Source organism: Pleurodeles waltl, chromosome 2_2 (genome assembly GCF_031143425.1).
Source record: "Pleurodeles waltl isolate 20211129_DDA chromosome 2_2, aPleWal1.hap1.20221129, whole genome shotgun sequence".
NCBI lineage: Eukaryota > Metazoa > Chordata > Amphibia > Caudata > Salamandridae > Pleurodeles > Pleurodeles waltl.
The window spans coordinates 111,679,855-111,698,377 of NC_090439.1; the positions used below are offsets into that span (position 1 = coordinate 111,679,855).

The 18,523-nt window shown below is 48.2% G+C and overlaps 1 protein-coding gene across 4 annotated transcripts in view; it reads right to left on the reverse strand.

Moving 5' to 3' along the window:
- The window catches only part of PHLPP1 (PH domain and leucine rich repeat protein phosphatase 1), a 604,801-nt gene that overhangs the window by 346,431 nt on the left and 239,847 nt on the right, over window positions 1-18,523 (reverse strand). For all 4 annotated transcript variants that reach the window (XM_069219488.1, XM_069219487.1, XM_069219486.1 and 1 more), the window contains exon 3: window positions 12,390-12,515. In XM_069219488.1, the coding sequence (XP_069075589.1) occupies window positions 12,390-12,515 (126 nt within the window). The remainder of the gene's footprint in view (window positions 1-12,389; window positions 12,516-18,523) is intronic.

The window sequence follows — 18,523 nt, forward strand, 5'->3', positions numbered from 1 at the left end:
GGACTGCCTTTCCTTTCCTCTTTCCCACGTAACCGATGAAAAGCTGATCCTCCAGCCTGAAATCCTTTGTCCTGTCTATGTAAAAGCTTAACGCCCTCTTTGGATCCAACCGGTGTAGTCTCTCTTCTTCCTTTGAAGGATGAGGCGGAGGATAAAACGTGGAAAGAGTAATTGTCTGGGCCAAATGAAAGGGTGAAACAACCTTCGGAAGGAAAGCAGCCTTGGTCCTCAACACCACCTTATCCCCATAAAAAGTTGTATAAGGGGGTTTTACCGATAGAGCCTGCAACTCACTCACTCTCCTTGCAGATGTTATAGGAACCAGGAGAACTGTTTTAAGAACTAACAATCTTATGAGGCAAGAATGCATAGGCTCAAAAGGGGACCCCATAAGGAAAGTTAGAACCAAGGACAAATCCCAGTGAGGCAAAACGAAAGGATTTGGAGGAAATTTATTCATAAGGACCTTCAAGAATCTAAGTACTATAGGAGATTTAAATAACGAAGGCTGGTCTGGAAGACAAATAAAGGCTGACAAGGCAGACAAGTAACCCTTAACAGTAGCCACTGCACAACCCCTCTGTGCTAAAGACAAAGCAAAAGATAAAACATCTGACATATGAGCACGTAAGGGATCAATATGCCTCTCTCCACACCATACCACAAATTTAGACCACCTATTAGCGTAGATAGATTTAGTGGAGTGTCGCCTGGCCGCTAAGATAACATCCACTACATCAGGCGGGAGAGAAAAGGAACTCAGGTTGCCCCGTTCAATCTCCAGGCATGAAGGTGCAGGCTCTGGAGGTTGGGGTGTAAAACCTGCCCCTGCGACTGCGAGAGGAGGTCTGCCCTGAGAGGGAGACGGAGCGGAGGGCACATTGAGAGTTGAAGAAGGTCGGAATACCACACCCTCCTTGGCCAATCCGGAGCAATTAAGATTACTTGGGCCCGGTCTTGGCGTATTTTCCTCAACACTCGAGGAATCAAGGGTATGGGGGAAACGCGTAAAGCAACTGGTCGCACCAGGTTCTTTGAAACGCGTCCCCCAACGCTCCTTGCACCGGATACTGGAGGCTGCAGAATAACGGGCAGTGCGAGTTCTGCCAGGTGGCAAACAGATCTATCCGAGGAAACCCCCACATCTGGAAGATTAGAAGGACTTGATCTGGATGGAGACGCCACTCGTGGACGGCCGAGAAATGGCGACTGAGACTGTCCGCACGTACATTCAAGACTCCGGCCAGATGATTTGCTACCAAGCAAATCTGATGGTCCTTTGCCCAGGACCATAGCCGAAGAGCTTCTCTGCAGAGAAGGTACAACCCCACCCCTCCCTGTTTGTTTATATACCACATCGCAGTAGTATTGTCCGTCAGGACCTGAACCGACTGACAGCGAAGGGATGGGAGGAAGGCCTTGAGAGCCAGACGTACAGCCCGTAACTCTAACAGATTGATATGAAACATCTGTTCCACTGGAGACCAAATCCCTTTGATCTCCAGGTCCCCCAGATGAGCTCCCCACCCTAGAGTGGAAGCATCCGTTATGACCGTGGTCACTGTTGGAGGCTGCGTGAACGGCCTTCCCCGGGAAAGATTGTCGCCCGCAATCCACCACTTCAAATCCGAGGCAGCATCTCTGGAGATCTTTACAGAACCTTCGAGATCTCCTTTGTGTTGAGACCACTGCCTTCGGAGGCACCACTGAAGAGCCCTCATGTGCCAGCGAGCATGCGTGACCAACAGTATGCAGGAGGCAAACAGACCGAGCAGACGTAGAACCTTGAGGACTGGAATGACCGCTCCACTTTGAAACATTGGAACCAAGGCCTGAATGTCTTGAATCCGCTGAGGCGGAGGAAAGGCTCGATTCAATGTTGTATCCAGTACTGCCCCTATGAACAGGAGGCGCTGAGAGGGCTAAAGGTGAGATTTGGGCACGTTCACCGAAAAACCCAGGTCGAACAACAACTGGGTTGTCGACTGCAGATAATGCAACACGAGCTCCGGGGACTTGGCTTTGATCAACCAATCGTCCAGGTAAGGGAATACTGCTATCCCCTTCCTTCTGAGCTCTGCCGCAACCACCGACATCACCTTCGTGAAGACTCGAGGTGCTGAAGTAAGACCAAACGGGAGGACCGCAAACTGATAGTGCTGCGACCCCACCACAAACCGGAGATACTTCCTGTGCGACTTGAGTATCGGGATATGAAAGTAAGCATCCTGCAAGTCGACAGACACCATCCAATCTCCCTTGTTCAATGCCAAAAGCACCTGAGCTAGGGTCAGCATCTTGAACTTTTCCTGTTTGAGGAACCAATTCAAAATCCTCAGGTCCAGGATTGGTCTCAACCGACCATCCTTCTTGGGAATCAGGAAGTACCTCGAGTAACAACCTTGACCGCTTTCCTGCTCTGGAACCAAGTCCACCCCGTCCTTTGAAAGGAGGACTTGAACCTCCTGTTCTAACAACAGGAGGTGTTCTTCTGAACAATAAGATGGGTGGGGCGGGATGGGGGGCGGAAACTCCCGAAAGGGAAGGGTGTAGCCTTTTCTCACAATGCTGGTAAACCAGGAGTCTGAAGTGATGACCTCCCACTTGTGGAGAAAATACAGTAACCTCCCCCCTACAGGAGAAGAGTGAGTGGGAATTGGTGGAAGCCTAAGGCTGCTTCCCCTGCTGCACCCCTCCAGAGGAAGAGGCAGAGTGCTGCTGAGAGACTCCCCTGGTACGGACCCTACCCCTCCCTCTGAAAGATCTATAGGAGAGAGCAGAGGTAGGCTGCTGGAATTTCCCCCGAAAGGAGGAGGAGGAGGAGCCACGACCAAATCCTCGAAACCTCCTAAAAAATCTGGAGGAGGCAGAAGAAGTGGCTTGCAAGCCTAGCGACTTGGCCGTGGCCCTGCTCTCCTTAAACCTCTCTAAGGCCGAATCAGCCTTGGCACCAAAGAGCTTGTCCCCATCAAAAGGGAGGTCCAGCAGGGTCGACTGTACATCCGATGAAAACCCTGAGTTACGAAGCCAAGCCTGCCTCCTCGTAACTACAGCAGTGCCCATTGCTCTAGCCACAAAGTCAGTTGTATCCAACCCAAATTGGATAACCTGAGTTGCAGCAGCTTGAGCGTCCGATACCAGATTCAATAGCCCTTGAGGGATCTCCGTATGCGTAGATGTAATTTCGTTCATCAGAGCATAAATGTACCTCCCTAAAATACATGTAGCATTGGTGGACTTTAATGCCATGCTACATGACGAGAACACCTTTTTGGATGCCATGTCCATCTTCTTGGAGTCTCTATCCGATGGCACAGATGGAAAAGACCCAGGCGCAGACCTTGCCGAGCAGGAAGCCTGGACCACCAAGCTTTCAGGTGTTGGATGTCTGGTAAGAAAGACAGGGTCAGCCGGTGCAGCCCGATACCTCCTAGCCACAGACCTATTGACAGCCGAAGACGACTCCGGCTTCTTCCAGACCTCCAAAACAGGTTCCAGCAGCGCCTCATTGAACGGCAAAAGTGGTTCTGCTGATGTAGAGGCCGGGTGCAACACCTCTGTCAACAGATTCTCCTTTGCTTCAGTCACCGGCAAAGGCAGATCCAAAAAGTTAGCTGCCTTCCTGATAACAGCATGAAAAGTGGCTGCCTCTTCTGTATACTCCCCAGGAGATGACAAGTCCCACTCAGGGGAAGTATCTAGGCCACTAGCCGTGTCCAGCCCATGGAGACCCTCACGAGAGTCCTCAATCTCTCCTTCCTCCAGGTTCTGCTGGTACTCCTGTTCTTCCAGGAGACGGAGAGCAAGCCTCCTCGAGTGCAGCCTCTCCTCAATCCTCGGCATCGACATGGCGTCAGCAGATGTCGAAGAGCGACGCCGATCTCCGGATCCGTCCGACGTCGGGTCTACAGGCGCCGCAGGTACCTTCGGCGCCGAACCAGGAGTCGGATGGAGAGAAGACTGCTTCGGAGTCGTAGAAGGCCTAGACGGCGTCACTGGCCGAAACACCGAGGCCGCTGGAGCCAAAACTCTCGGAGCCGAAGTCTCTGGAGCCACCGGAGCCGACACCGGCGCCGAGCCCACGTTCCCCAGGGGGAGAAAGGGCATAAAGGGTGCTGGTTGAAGCAGAGCCGGAGCACCCATGTTAAAAGCCAAAGGGCCCGAAGGCCCAGCCGGTGCACCACCTGGAGCCATCTGCTGAAAGATGGAGAACATTGCATTTAAAAATGCGGTATTATCGGCTCCAGGGGCCGGAAAAGCCGGGTACTGGGGTGCCTGGATTGAAGGCGACACCGACGCCGGCCTCGACGTCTGTAACGTCGGAGAAAACAGTTGAGGCTGTGGAACCTCAAACACTAAAGGCGGTTGGCCCGAAGACCAGGGCGAAGTCGGTGAGGCTGGAGAAGGCAACGGCGTCGACGGATGGGGAGTGACTGTGGTACTGACCTCCCAAGTCTTCCGACGGCGAGTCGATGGCGACCTCGACCAAGACCTCTCTTTACTCCACCGGCACCGTGATTCTCGATGACGCCGATGAGACTTCGGTGACTAGGATTTTCGATGGTGTCTCTTCTCCTTCTTTTTCGACTTCGCCATAAAAAGCTTGGCCTTGCGCTCTTTCAGGGCCTTCGGATTCATATGCTGACATGAATCACACCTGCCAACATCATGATACTCACGACAGGGCTTAAAACCTGACTTCCTCTGCGACATTGTAATCTAAGAGAAAAAACACAGCCAAAAAACACACTGTAACTGTCGAACAGCAACAGTAGCTCCCTCGAAGATAACCGTTTCGAATGGCACGGAAAAAAGGGAACTGACGTCGGCACGTCGGCGAGGACCTCTTATTGCCTGTATGATGTCAGACGGCGTCGCTTGGGCAAATGTGACGTCCTCGTCGACGTGCAGAAGCTAGGAAGAAGATTTCCGTCGAGTGCTGGCGCAATGGGAGTATTCATTAGGTGAGGAATCCACAGGTAGTTGTATCCATCAGAAATAACAGCTTACCCAAAATGGAACCCAGGTGCCACCAACATGAAGAACGAGTTACTTACCTTCGGTAACGACTTTTCTGGTGGATACATTAGCTACTTGTGGATTCCTCACCTAATGAATACTCCCATGGCGCCAGCATTCGACGGAAATCTTCTTACTAGTCTCTGCACGTCGACGAGGACGTCACTCTAGCCCACGCGACGCCGTCTGACGTCATACAGGCAATAAGAGGTCCTCGACGACGTGCGGACGTCAGTACCAATCATTTTTTAAGTGCATGAGAACAACCAGGCAATGCAATGAAAGAGCAAGGCAACATCCCATTACATTGTAAAAATACACAACATTGCATGAATAACTGTAAATCTTTTATATATATATATATATATATATATATATATATATATATATATATATATATATATATATATATATATATATATATATATATATATATATATAACTCTCTCTTTTTTAAAATATATATACACATCAAGTATATACACAAAGATATATACATATATACATATATAAATATAATATATATACAACATCTATTGCACCCTCAAAGATCAAGAGGAGCGCACTCAAGGATTACTTGGCAAGACCATAAAGGCAACGGGGAGGCGGGTGGGACCGTGAGGAATCCACAGGTAGCTAATGTATCCACCAGAAAAGTCGTTACCGAAGGTAAGTAACTCGTTCTTCTGATGGATACAACTACCTGTGGATTCCTCACCTAATGAATAGAGTCCCAAAGCAGTACCACGCCTGGCGGTGGGTGCCTAAATGGTCAAACCAAGAAATCCTGCAGCACTGACCGTGCAAAATGGCCGTCCCTTCTAACCTCAGAATCCAAACAGTAATGTTTTGCAAAAGTGTGAAGGGACGACCAAGTTGCGGCCTTGCAGATGTCGACCACAGGAACACCTCTGGCCAAGGCCGAAGTGGCCGACTTAGCTCTGGTGGAATGAGCTCTAATGCCCTCAGGAGGATCCTTCTTTGCCAAAGAGTAACAGATTTTAATGCAAAGAACAACCCACCTGGATAGTGTTCTCTTGTGGACTGCCTTTCCTCTCCTCTTGCCCACGTATCCAATAAACAGCTGATCCTCCAGCCTGAAATCCTTTGTTCTATCAATAAAGAAGCTCAACGCTCTCTTTGGGTCCAGACGGTGCAGTCTTTCTTCCTCTTTGGAAGGATGAGGCGGAGGATAGAACGTGGACAAAGTAATTGCCTGAGCCAAATGGAAGGGTGAAACAACCTTCGGGAGGAAAGCAGCCTTGGTCCTCAACACCACCTTATCCCCATAAAAAGTTGTATAAGGGGGCTTTACTGATAAGGCCTGCAACTCACTCACTCTCCTTGCTGATGTTATAGCTATCAGGAAGACTGTTTTTAAAACCAAATACCTTAAGGGGCAAGAATGCATAGGTTCAAAAGGGGACCCCATAAGGAAAGTCAGGACCAAGGACAAATCCCATTGCGGCATAATGAATGGCTTTGGAGGATATTTATTTAGAAGACCTTTCAAGAATCTAATAACAATAGGGGATTTAAATAAAGATGGTTGGTCTGGAAGACATATGAAGGCTGACAAGGCCGATAAATAACCCTTAATGGTAGCCACTGCACAACCTTTCTGCGCTAGAGACAGAGCAAAAGACAACACGTCCGATAGATGAGCATGCAAAGGATCAATCTGCCTCTCTCCACACCACGCAACAAATTTAGACCATCTATTAGCGTAGATAGATTTAGTGGAGTGTCGCCTGGCCGCTAATATAACATCCACTACCTCCGGTGGGAGAGAGAAGGAACTCAGGTTGCCCCGTTCAATCTCCAGGCATGTAGGTGCAGACTCTGGAGGTTGGGGTGTAGAACCTGCCCCTGCGACTGCGAGAGGAGGTCTGCCCTGAAAGGGAGACGGAGCGGAGGGCACATTGAGAGTTGGAGAAGGTCGGAGTACCATACTCTCCTTGGCCAATCCGGAGCTATTAGGATGACTAGAGCCCGGTCCTGGCAAATCTTCCTCAATACTCGAGGAATCAAGGGTATGGGAGGAAACGCGTAAAGCAACTGGCCGCACCAGGTTATTTGAAACGCGTCCCCCAACGCTCCCTGCATCGGATACTGGAGGCTGCAGAATAACGGACAATGCGCGTTCTCTCGAGTGGCAAACAGATCTACCCGAGGAAACCCCCACCTCTGGAAGATTAAACGGACTTGATCTGGATGGAGACGCCACTCGTGGTCTGCCGAGAAATGGCGACTGAGACTGTCCGCACGCACGTTCAAGACTCCGGCCAGATGGTTTGCTATCAAGCAAATCTGATGGTCCTTTGCCCAGGACCATAGTCGAAGAGCTTCTCTGCAGAGAAGGTACGACCCCACTCCTCCCTGCTTGTTTATGTACCACATCGTGGTAGTATTGTCCGTTAGGACCTGTACCGACTGACCACGAAGGGAAGGGAGGAAGGCCTTGAGAGCCAGACGTACAGCCCGTAACTCTAACAGATTGATGTGAAACATCTGTTCCTCTGGAGACCAAAGACCTTTGATCTCCAGATCCCCCAGATGAGCTCCCCACCCTAGAGTGGAAGCATCCGTTATGACTGTGGCCACTGGTGGCGACTGCTGGAACGGCTTTCCTTGTGAAAGATTGTTGCTTGCAATCCACCACTTCAAATCCACAGCAGCATCTCTGGAGATCTTGACAGTACCCTCTAGATCCCCTTTGTGCTGAGACCACTGCCTTCGGAGGCACCACTGAAGAGCCCTCATGTGCCAGCGAGCATGCGTGACCAACAGAATGCAGGAGGCAAACAGACCGAGCAGACGAAGGACCTTGAGGACTGGAACTACCGCTCCATTTCGAAACATTGGAACCAAATCCTGAATATCTTGAATCCGCTGAGGCGGAGGAAAGGCCCGACCCAATGTTGTATCCAGTACTGCCCCTATGAACAGGAGGCGCTGAGAGGGCTCTAGGTGAGATTTGGGCTCGTTCACCGAAAAACCCAGGTCGAACAACAACTGGGTTGTTGACTGCAGATGATGCGACACAAGCTCCGGGGACTTGGCTTTGATCAACCAGTCGTCCAAGTAAGGGAATACTGCTATCCCCTTCCTTCTGAGTTCTGCCGCAACCACCGACATCACCTTCGTGAAGACTCGAGGTGCTGAAGTAAGACCAAACGGAAGGACCGCAAACTGATAGTGCTGCGATCCCACCACAAACCGGAGATACTTCCTGTGTGACTTGAGTATCGGGATATGAAAGTAAGCATCCTGCAAGTCGACAGACACCATCCAGTCTTCCTTGTTCAACGCCAAAAGCACCTGTGCTAGGGTCAGCATCTTGAACTTTTCCTGCTTGAGGAACCAATTCAAGATCCTCAGGTCCAGAATTGGTCTCAAACGACCATCCTTCTTGGGAATCAGGAAATACCTTGAGTAACATCCTCGACCCCTTTCCTGCTCTGGGACCAACTCCACCGCGCCCTTTGAAAGGAGGACTTGTACCTCCTGTTCTAGCAACAGGAGGTGTTCTTCTGAACAATAAGAAGGGCGGGGCGGGAACTCCCGAAAGGGAAGGGTGTAGCCTTTTCCCACAATACTGAGAACCCACGTGTCCGTTGTAACAGTCTTCCATTTCGTGAGAAAATGCTGTAATCTTCCCCCTACAGGAGAGGAGTGAGTGGGAAATGGCGGAAGCCTAAGGCTGCTTCCCCTGCTGCACCCCGCCAGAGGATGAGGAAGAGGCAGAGTGCTGCTGAGAGGCTCCTCTGGTGCGGACCCTACCTCTCCCCCTAAAAGATCTATAGGGATGGGAAGAGGCAGGTTGCTGATATCTTCCCCGAAAGGAAGAGGAGGAAGAGCCACGCCCAAATCCACAAAACCTCCTGAAAAATCTGGAAGAGGCCGTGGCAGAAGGAGCTTGGAGCCCTAACGACTTAGCCGTGGCCCTGCTTTCCTTAAAACGTTCCAAGGCCGAATCAGCCTTGGCCCCAAACAGTTTGTCCCCATCAAACGGGAGATCCAACCATGTGGACTGTACATCCGCAGAAAAGCCCGAGTTACGGAGCCAGGCCTGTCTCCTTGCCACCACAGTTGTGCCCATTGCTCTGGCTACCGAGTCGGTGGTATCCAGTCCCGTCTGGATAATCTGGGTCGCAGCAGCCTGGGCATTTGAAGCAAGATCCAAAAGACCCTGGGGAAGCTCTGTAAACGATGAGGAAATGTCATCCATCAGAGCATGAATATACCTCCCCAGGATACAGGTTGCATTAGTGGCTTTTAACGCCAGACTGCAGGACGAAAAAATCTTCTTGGACTGCGCCTATAGTTTCTTAGAATCTCTGTCCCCAGGCACCGTCGGGAAAGAACCAGGCGCTGACTTGGATGAACAGGAGGCCTGCACCACCAAGCTCTCCGGCGTAGGGTGCCTAGATAGAAAACCAGGGTCAGTCGGAGCCGCCCGATACCACCTGGCCACGGCTCTGTGAACTGCTGGGGAAGATGCCGGCCTCTTCCACACCTCTAACACCGGATCCAGCAGAGCGTCATTAAATGGCAAAAGAGGCTCCGCCGCAGCTGAGGCCGGATGTAACACCTCTGTTAAAAGGTTTTGTTTAGCCTCCACCACCGGCAAAGGCAGGTCCAAAAAACTAGCTGCCTTCCGTACCACTGCATGAAAGGAAGCAGCCTCCTCAGTATATTCTCCCGGGGACGAAAGATCCCACTCAGGGGAAGTGTCCAGCCCACTGGCCGACTCCAGACCACGCAGCCCATCACCCGAGTCCTCTAGCTCTCCTTCCTCCAGGGCTCGTTGGTACTCCTGCTCCTCTAATACACGGAGAGCACGTCTCCTCGAATGAAGTCGTTGTTCAATACGCGGAGTCGACAATGCCTCTGCCGAAGTCGAAGATCGGCGACGATCTTCAGAAGCCACCGACGCCGCGTCCGGCGCCACAGGTAACTTCGGCGCCGACGAAAGAGCAGCTGAAGCAGATGGACCCACCGGAGTCACAGGCCGAAATCCCGACGTCGACGGGATGGAAATCCCCGGGGCCAATCCTTCTGAAGCCACCGGAGCGGCCACCGGCGCTGACACTGGCGCCGAGCCCACGTTCCCAAAAGGGAGAAAGGGCATAAAGGGTGCCGGCCGAAGAGGCGCAGGATCACCCAAAGAAAAGGCCAAAGGCCCAGCCGGAGCACCCCCTGGAGCCATCTGTTGGAAGATGGCATACATCGCATTCAAGAATGCGGAACTATCGGCTCCAGGGGTGGGAAAAGCCGGATACTGAGGTGCCTGTCTCGGAGGCGACCCCGACGCCGGCCTCGACGTCTGCGCCGGAGAAAACACCTGAGGCTCCAATACCTCAATCACCGACGCCTGTCCAGGTGAAGTTGGAGACGCCGGAGAGGGCAACGGCGTCGAAGGATGCGGCGTAACCGTGGGACTAATCTCCCTTGTCCTTCGGCGCCGATCCGAAGACCTGGAACGAGTCTATTTCGAATGACGCCGAGATTCTCTACGGCGCCGGGAGTCTCGATGACGCCGATGTCTTGGAGAAGAAGACTTCTTGTGATGCTTCTCCTTCGATTTTGCCATAAACAGCTTCGCCTCACGTTCTTTGAGGGCCTTCGGATTCATGTGCTGGCATGAATCACAAGTCGAGACGTCGTGGTCGGAGCTCAAACACCAAAGGCAATCGGAATGAGGATCCGTCACCGACATCTTGCCTCCACACTCACGACAAGGCTTGAATCCAGACTTTCTCTGCGACATTATTACCACAGCGAAAGACTACGCAGCAAAAATACACTGTAACCACAAAAGTAACAGTTGCTCCCTCGAAGATAACCGTTTCGAATGCACGGAAAAAAGGGAACTGACGTCCGCACGTCGTCGAGGACCTCTTATTGCCTGTATGATGTCAGACGGCGTCGCGTGGGCTAGAGTGACGTCCTCGTCGACGTGCAGAGACTAGTAAGAAGATTTCCGTCGAATGCTGGCGCCATGGGAGTATTCATTAGGTGAGGAATCCACAGGTAGTTGTATCCATCAGAAATACACTTTTACCTATGCTACAGATATTAACCACTCACCAGAATAACACCTGAAGTACATCTCGTTGCAAGCACCCAACTGTGCAGGACCTGCATGTCTAGCGGTATATGGTGTGCAAACAAATCAGTACAGTATCCCATTCTGGTGCAGCTGTTGGGTCAATGTTGTTACTCAACATGAATGCAGCAACCATCACACAAGACAAAAATCTGTCAGTCGCTGCTAGTAATTAAGGCGATGATAATGACGACAGGCAATGGTTAACTGAATTATAGTTAATATATTTCAGATTCAAATCCAAAACAGAGCCTTTCATTTGTATCCTTTGACTCATTTAGACACAAGGCGTTTTCACTAAGGACCTCAAGGTACAGCACTTCTAATAATGCTCCCTGAATTCAGGCTTGTTTCAAAGAATAGCTCAACAGCTGCTGGTAGCCTGAGCATTGTAGTTGTGAAAAGAGAACAAGTGGTTGACTAGTAACTTCTGACTAGCTATCAATCTGCCACAACCTCTGCTCAACCCAAGGTCTACTCACTACTGGTGATGTTTCATGTAACGGGGATTGGCTAGTATGCAAATGAAGAGCAGGTTTTCCCCTGTGCCTGCACCAGCAATAATTGACTGGTGCAGGGGCTAAAGTTGTCTATAATTTGCATGGGGCAACGCCCTTTGAAATGGAGAGACACAAAAATACCCCTCTGAGAGAACGGTGTTACAGAAGGTGTCACACAAGCATCCAAGTCCACAGCAAGAATGCAAATGTGCCCCGGGGTGCAAACAGTTATTTGCTCAAGGCTTTTTCATATTTTAAATTTTACAAAAAGGGCAAAGGACAAGGAGTTGATTTTACCTACTATAGTTTGAAATGTGACTGTACTGAAATACTGCAGATTAGCTATTAAATTACAAATGATAGCAAACATTAGGTTTGAAAATCTGATAGGTTGACACACTGCTCCAGGGGCAACAACTGCTGTGAATGACAGTGCGGTCACTCGAATTTTTGCTCATAAAGAGGTTAGACAAATGAACCCGGGTGGTGAAATTTCTAAGACCACTGAGGGGATGAGACATGTTTGAGTGGCTCTCATCAATGACCACTCAGGCAAATCCAACCAACTCCTGCCAGATTAGAAAATTAACATGTTCCATTACTTTAAAGATACTTTAAACAAGATAGATACATTGTTGCTTGCCCTGAAGGAAAGATTAATCCACACTTTTAAAGTTTTTTTTCCTGTCTGCTTTAAAACTCTATGTTTATCATTTTATTCTGTTAATTTGAGTTTTATCATCACTTCAAGCCCTTACCTTTGACGTTTGTCGGAGCCACCTCAAATACTCCGTGAAGTTGTCAAAGCAAATGTAATACGTCTGGCTCTGAGGTCCCGAAGAGCTGAAAGCTAAACAGTGCTGGTGCTTTTTCACTTCCTCTACCTATAGGACAAAAAAAAAATGTAACTTTGTACCTCAGTAGAAAGAGCGTGTTCACATGAGTGAGTGCAATCTCGTAATAAAACCCTGTAAATAAATGTTAAAAACATTAAGTACAAACATTTAGTCTTTAAAAGGCTGGAAGACTGGCTTGAGCCATCAGTATCCAAACCAGTGACTATAGCTCTCACACAGACCGCAGGAAACAAGTGGTTTGTGTGGCTACTAGGGATGGTAATAGGAAACCAAAAAAAGGAAGAGAGAAGTCTGGTGGCTAAACCAAAGACACTGCACTTTGATATTCAATCAGAGTAAAATTTGAGTACTTACACTCAGATCACATGTTAAGGGGGTACTGAGGGAGGTTGTCAGTTTGAGGTGTGAATCGTCAGCTTACACAGGAACAGCTAGAATGTTCACACCAAACACAACCTATACAAGCCATAAGATTTCTCTATTATTCCCTACAGCATCCAGGTGACCAAGAACACAGTTTAAGGATTTTGTGTTACTTGAGTTTAATGTGCCAGTCTTTAATTTCATTGCCAGTATACCTATTCATTCAGTGAGGTCACTGGATCTTTTAAGACCCGGAGAGCCTTTGACCTGAAGACATCAAAGGGCACACAGATAACCAAGTGACTGAGCTCATCCTGCCCATCTTAGACCTCATCGGGAGGTGATATGACGGTTCTGTAGCATCATACATGCCCTGGCACTGTGCAGCAAATCTAAATCATGACGGAGGGGGAAATCACTCACGACCACGTGACAAGTAAACCAAGGCCCCCTACTATGAAATAGGAATGTAGGGCCCTAGTAATGTCAACAACCGAGATTGCCAGTTTACAGCCACAGAAGCAGTATTCTTTGGATGCTCCAATGCTACATTCTAGCAGGATAGCCATCTCATACCTAAAAAACAATGGAATGAGGAAAACCAGAACCAAGATTATAGGTTTCAAGCATCCCACCCATAACTGCACAAGACACTGCCAGAATCGACGAAGACGAGTGTGAATGAGACAATGCATTCAACTTGGAAAGCCTAGGGTCTTCATTACAGACCTATAAAATTGTTGATCAATATATTGGATACACTAACCACATACCGGGGTCTTCAGGAACAAGCACCTGTGCAAACAGAATTGATTATTCTAAAAGGATGTTGGAGAAAGAAGCATGTGATGGCTTATAAGGTGCCATCTAATTGACTGGGAAAAATGCAGTGTGGCTGCTAACATTAGGTGCTATCTAATTAAGTTAGCCGTTCAAGGGAGAAGGTTCAATTTACAGCAACAAGTATGCAATCTGACTATCGGGATGTGGTTGATTTTTTGAAGGTTCAGTAAAGAAATATAAACATACAAGGCATTCAAACATGAATTGACCCTAACATCTCACAAGCTTAGCTTGATTACCACTACTGAGTAACTTTCATATTTAATGGGTAATTCTTACATTTTAGGAGATTGGAAAACAACAAGCAAACAACATTCTTTAAGACGACACCCAAAATAAGGCAGACAAGTGAACACCCTCACACCCTCACAGGATTCGCACCATTTAGAACAAGTGGGACTAGAGTGGGGGAGGCCTATTACACATATTACATGCCCCACTCATTTTACATTCCCCACTCATTTAACATTAAATAGGTGTCACTGTTATTTGTATAATGCACTTACACCTGAGAAGTGGCCTCTTTGTGCCATTATCTTATCCAAGGATTGCAGACTAGAGCTTCTACGTTTAAAAGATGTACTGCCGTATTACATTTTAATGCAAAGAGTTGGGTGTTATGAATGAGGGCCTGAGATGTACTCCGATCTTGTTGCTATAAATTGGCATGACTGTTTTATAGGTAACAGTGGCGAAACTGTTTCTGGCCTCAAGGCACAGCACTTCAAAAACATAGGGTGTGCTATATTTATCAAATAATTCAAACATCCCTTAAAACAATGACTCCAGGGACAAGCTGGTGGAACATGGTCCCAAAAGTACAACATTTACATTCAAAATGTCCTGAAGATGCGTTATTTTTTACCTGCTAAATCCAAGGCTTGCTTAAAGATTTCATGACGAGGGAGCCAAATCCTTAGCGTTAGGCTGAACCCAGGACTTATCAGAAAATGTCTGTGCAGTATTTTTACCCCTTTCCATTCCCCATTCTGGAACCTGGGCTGTAAAGTCTCCTAAAGATCATCACTCAGTCAAACACTCTTGGATGGTATGCTGCTCCTTTGACAGACCTTTTCGGACGCAACAGTAACATGTTATTTAAGAAAACAAACACCAAACTTGCCAACCTCGTGAAGGCAGTATAGCAGATTCTATAACCATATTTCAGAATTGTTTGACACTGGTGGCAACACAGATGTCGGAAAACACATTTGAGCCTTAACTCTGATAAAATAGGTTTGTATCTTATGTGGCCCTCATTTCATCAAGTCATCCGCCACGTGGCCATTTATATTGGGATCACCTTTTAATTAGGCCATTAAGTTTGTAATTTATGGGTGCTGCATGATTAAGACCAGTCTGTTAAGCCACAGTTGCATCAAGTGGCTTCCGGAAGTTTACTGACAAGTCTCCTGCCATTCTTCAATATGGAAGGCAAGTGCATTATTATTGAGGGAGCAATCGCATCAAGGGTGGACTCCAATAACGAGATGTACCTGGGCTTCCCAAAGTTTCTCCTGTCTAAGCCCTAGATTATAGAGAACACTGCCACCTGTCACTCACCACGCATCTGTTACTCAGCTCACCAGCATACACTGTCTTGCTGTGAATAAAGGAACTGTATAATCTATAGCAAGCTCAGAGATACCTGTAACCCCCTACTATGTCTGTGCCGATGCTTCTGCTCACACCTCGGAGGTTAGCATCACTGGTGCTCTCAACCATTCCTCGATGAGCGTGTGTGTCACCTCTTGTAATGCTCGGTTCTGCATTTATGGGTTTCCAGAATTTGTTATTACTACTATGCACTGTTGAGTAAGGTACAATTGGACAGTGACTCTTCTTGTTCTCTTTCTAATGATACTGGCTGTGGCTTGAGTGAAGGTTGTCTTGTTGAACTCGCTTTTGGAACCTTTAGCCATAATTTGTTCCGTGCGGTCACAGGATGCTGTCAATAATGATGAATGGTTTGTGTTTTGGAAACCCAATAAAAATTGGATAAGCAAAAAAGGACAAACTCTGAGGTGGGTGACAGCATCATGTGCTGCGGTGGGTTATTATGAGAGTCACAACAGCCAATACAAATCAGTTACATGTAACTTTAAAATAAGTTGCCAAATAAACAACTTCCTCACTGCAGTCTTCAATGTGCGGGTCATGTAGAACAATTAAGACGAGCTTCTCAATCTTGCACTTAAGGTTCTATTACAAATTTGAATGGGAATCCTTGCAGGAAATGTGAAAAGAAAAAAACTATTTTTTCCCCAAAATATCATAATCGACCGGAGGTCTCTTTTTTGTTCCCAGCAGCTGCAACCCCAACAAAACTAGTCAAATACAGCTAACTTGCATACATTGCATCAAGCGTCTTGGAGAGCTGTCAATCTTGAGCAGGTGTTAAATGACGGCAATGCCACAAGGATCACCCTCCATCAAGATATTTTTTCCAGGAGTGGTTAGACAGGAAGGTCATTAGAGAGAGAGTCGGGTCAGGGAGAGGGGCACTGATGGACCTAGGAGTTTATAAGAAAAACGTAAATTATTAATCTCCGTCTGTTTCAAATGCAGCTTTACACAGAACGGCAGAATGGCAAGTGTTCTAACTGCCTATAGTTCGCAGTGAAAAGCTACAAATCATAACCAGGTTTACTACAAAGATGGTTCACAATGGTGTACTCTGACCACTGAGGTATCTTTAAAACATGGGTGAGCAACATAATCTGAGGGGGCCAGTTTCATCCGAGTTTTCAATATTATTTCTACAAGATAAACCTACTGGCAAAAGATAAAAATAGAACTCATTTATGCGGTGGTTATACTGAAAATATAGTGTGGATTTGACTATCCCAGAATTACACCGGACATTACAACTTCTTGTATCAGAACTATCCCGCAGTGAAAAAAACTAGCAGAAGAATCAGAAATGTCACATTCTTCAAGTATTACGTTGGGAGGATGGCTCCCACAGCTGCACTAAGCCTAGTCTTTGAATAAATCCCAGTGCCTGGGGACGAGCTACGTGGGCTCCAAATCAAATGTCTGAGTGTGAAGCACTGCCACCGTCTCATCTTTCTGCCTGTCCAGAACAGGTATTGTGCAGCATGGCGCCAAGAGACATGATCCCCTGAGGGCATCATTTTATCTTTCTGTGGGCACACTGAGGACCTATAAAATGGTCTGAAGCACTGAATTGTGATAGAGTGCTCGCGCCCTCCCATAAAGCTAGAAACATCTGCCTGGCACCTCGGGGGGCAGGAACCTGCAGGTGAAAGCACAGCACCTGTGCTTGAAGCATGGGATGAATATTTCCTGATCTTATGTGGTGAGCCTCAGCTGAGCCGGAGGCTAAGAACATTAATGTTCCTCGGGACAGGAGCGGTCTACGGCTGCCAAAGAGGGATGCAGAGGGGGTGTAGGGCAGTTACACTGGAATATGTACTGTGGAAAAGCCCAACTTATACATGAGCAGGACGTGGGAATGGAGCAGGATGTGGCTGGTTGAGTTTAAAATTCCGACTTGATAGCTACATTAAGTTTGGTGAACAGTGATAATGCCAGAAAGGTGACTTTCTTTCCCACTAGACATTTTAATTAAAGCCGAGGCCACTGATACAGTGAAGGAGCATCTGGCATGGGCAACACACATTGCCACACGGAGTATAACTGCTCAGTATCAAAACGAAAGTGACGTACGTGGTTGGATGCATGTGAGAGGTTACAAGAGCAGAGTACTTTGGCAAGTTGTAGGAAACTACCATCTTGCCTGGTATGTTACCCCCATATTTCACTGTATATATGTTGTTTTAGTCTATGTGCCACTGGGACCCTGCCAGGCAGGGCCCCAGTGCTCATAAGTATGGGCCCTGTATGTGTTCCCTGTGTGATGACTAACTGTCTCACTGAGGCTCTGCTAACCAGAACCTCAGTGGTTATGCTGTCTCTGCTTTCCAAATTTGTCACTAACAGGCTAGTGACCAATTTCACCAATTTACATTGGCATACTGGTACAGCCATATAATTCCCTAGTATATGGTACTGAGGAACCCAGGGTATTGGGGTTCCAGGAGATCCCTATGGGCTGCAGAATTTCTTTTGCCATCCATAGGGAGCTCTGACAATTCTTACCCAGGCCTGTCAGTGCAGCCTGAGTGAAATAACGTCCACGTTATTTCACAGCCATTTACCACTGCACTTAAGTAACGTATAAGTCACCTATATGTCTAACCTTCACCTGGTGAAGGTTGGGTGCAAAGTTACTTAGTGTGTGGGCACCCTGGCACTAGCCAAGGTGCCCCCACATCGTTCAGGGCAAATTCCCCAGACTTTGTGAGTGCGGGGACACCATTACATGCGTGCACTATACATAGGTCACTACCTATGTATAGCGTCTCAATGGTAATTCCGAACATGGCCATGTAACATGTCTAAGATCATGGAATTGTCACCCCAATGCCATTCTGGCATTGGGGAGACAATTCCATGATCCCCCGGGTCTCTAGCACAGAACCCGGGTACTGCCAAACTGCCTTTCCGGGGTTTCCACTGCAGCTGCTGCTGCTGCCAACCCCTCAGACAGGTTTCTGCCCTCCTGGGGTCCAGGCAGCCCTGGCCCAGGAAGGCAGAACAAAGGACTTCCTCTGTGAGAGGGTGTAACACCCTCTCCCTTTGGAAATAGGTGTGAAGGCTGGGGAGCAGTAGCCTCCCCCAACCTCTGGAAATGCTTTGATGGGCACAGATGGTGCCCATCTCTGCATAAGCCAGTCTACACCGGTTCAGGGATCCCCCAGCCCTGCTCTGGCGCGCAACTGGACAAAGGAAAGGGGAGTGAC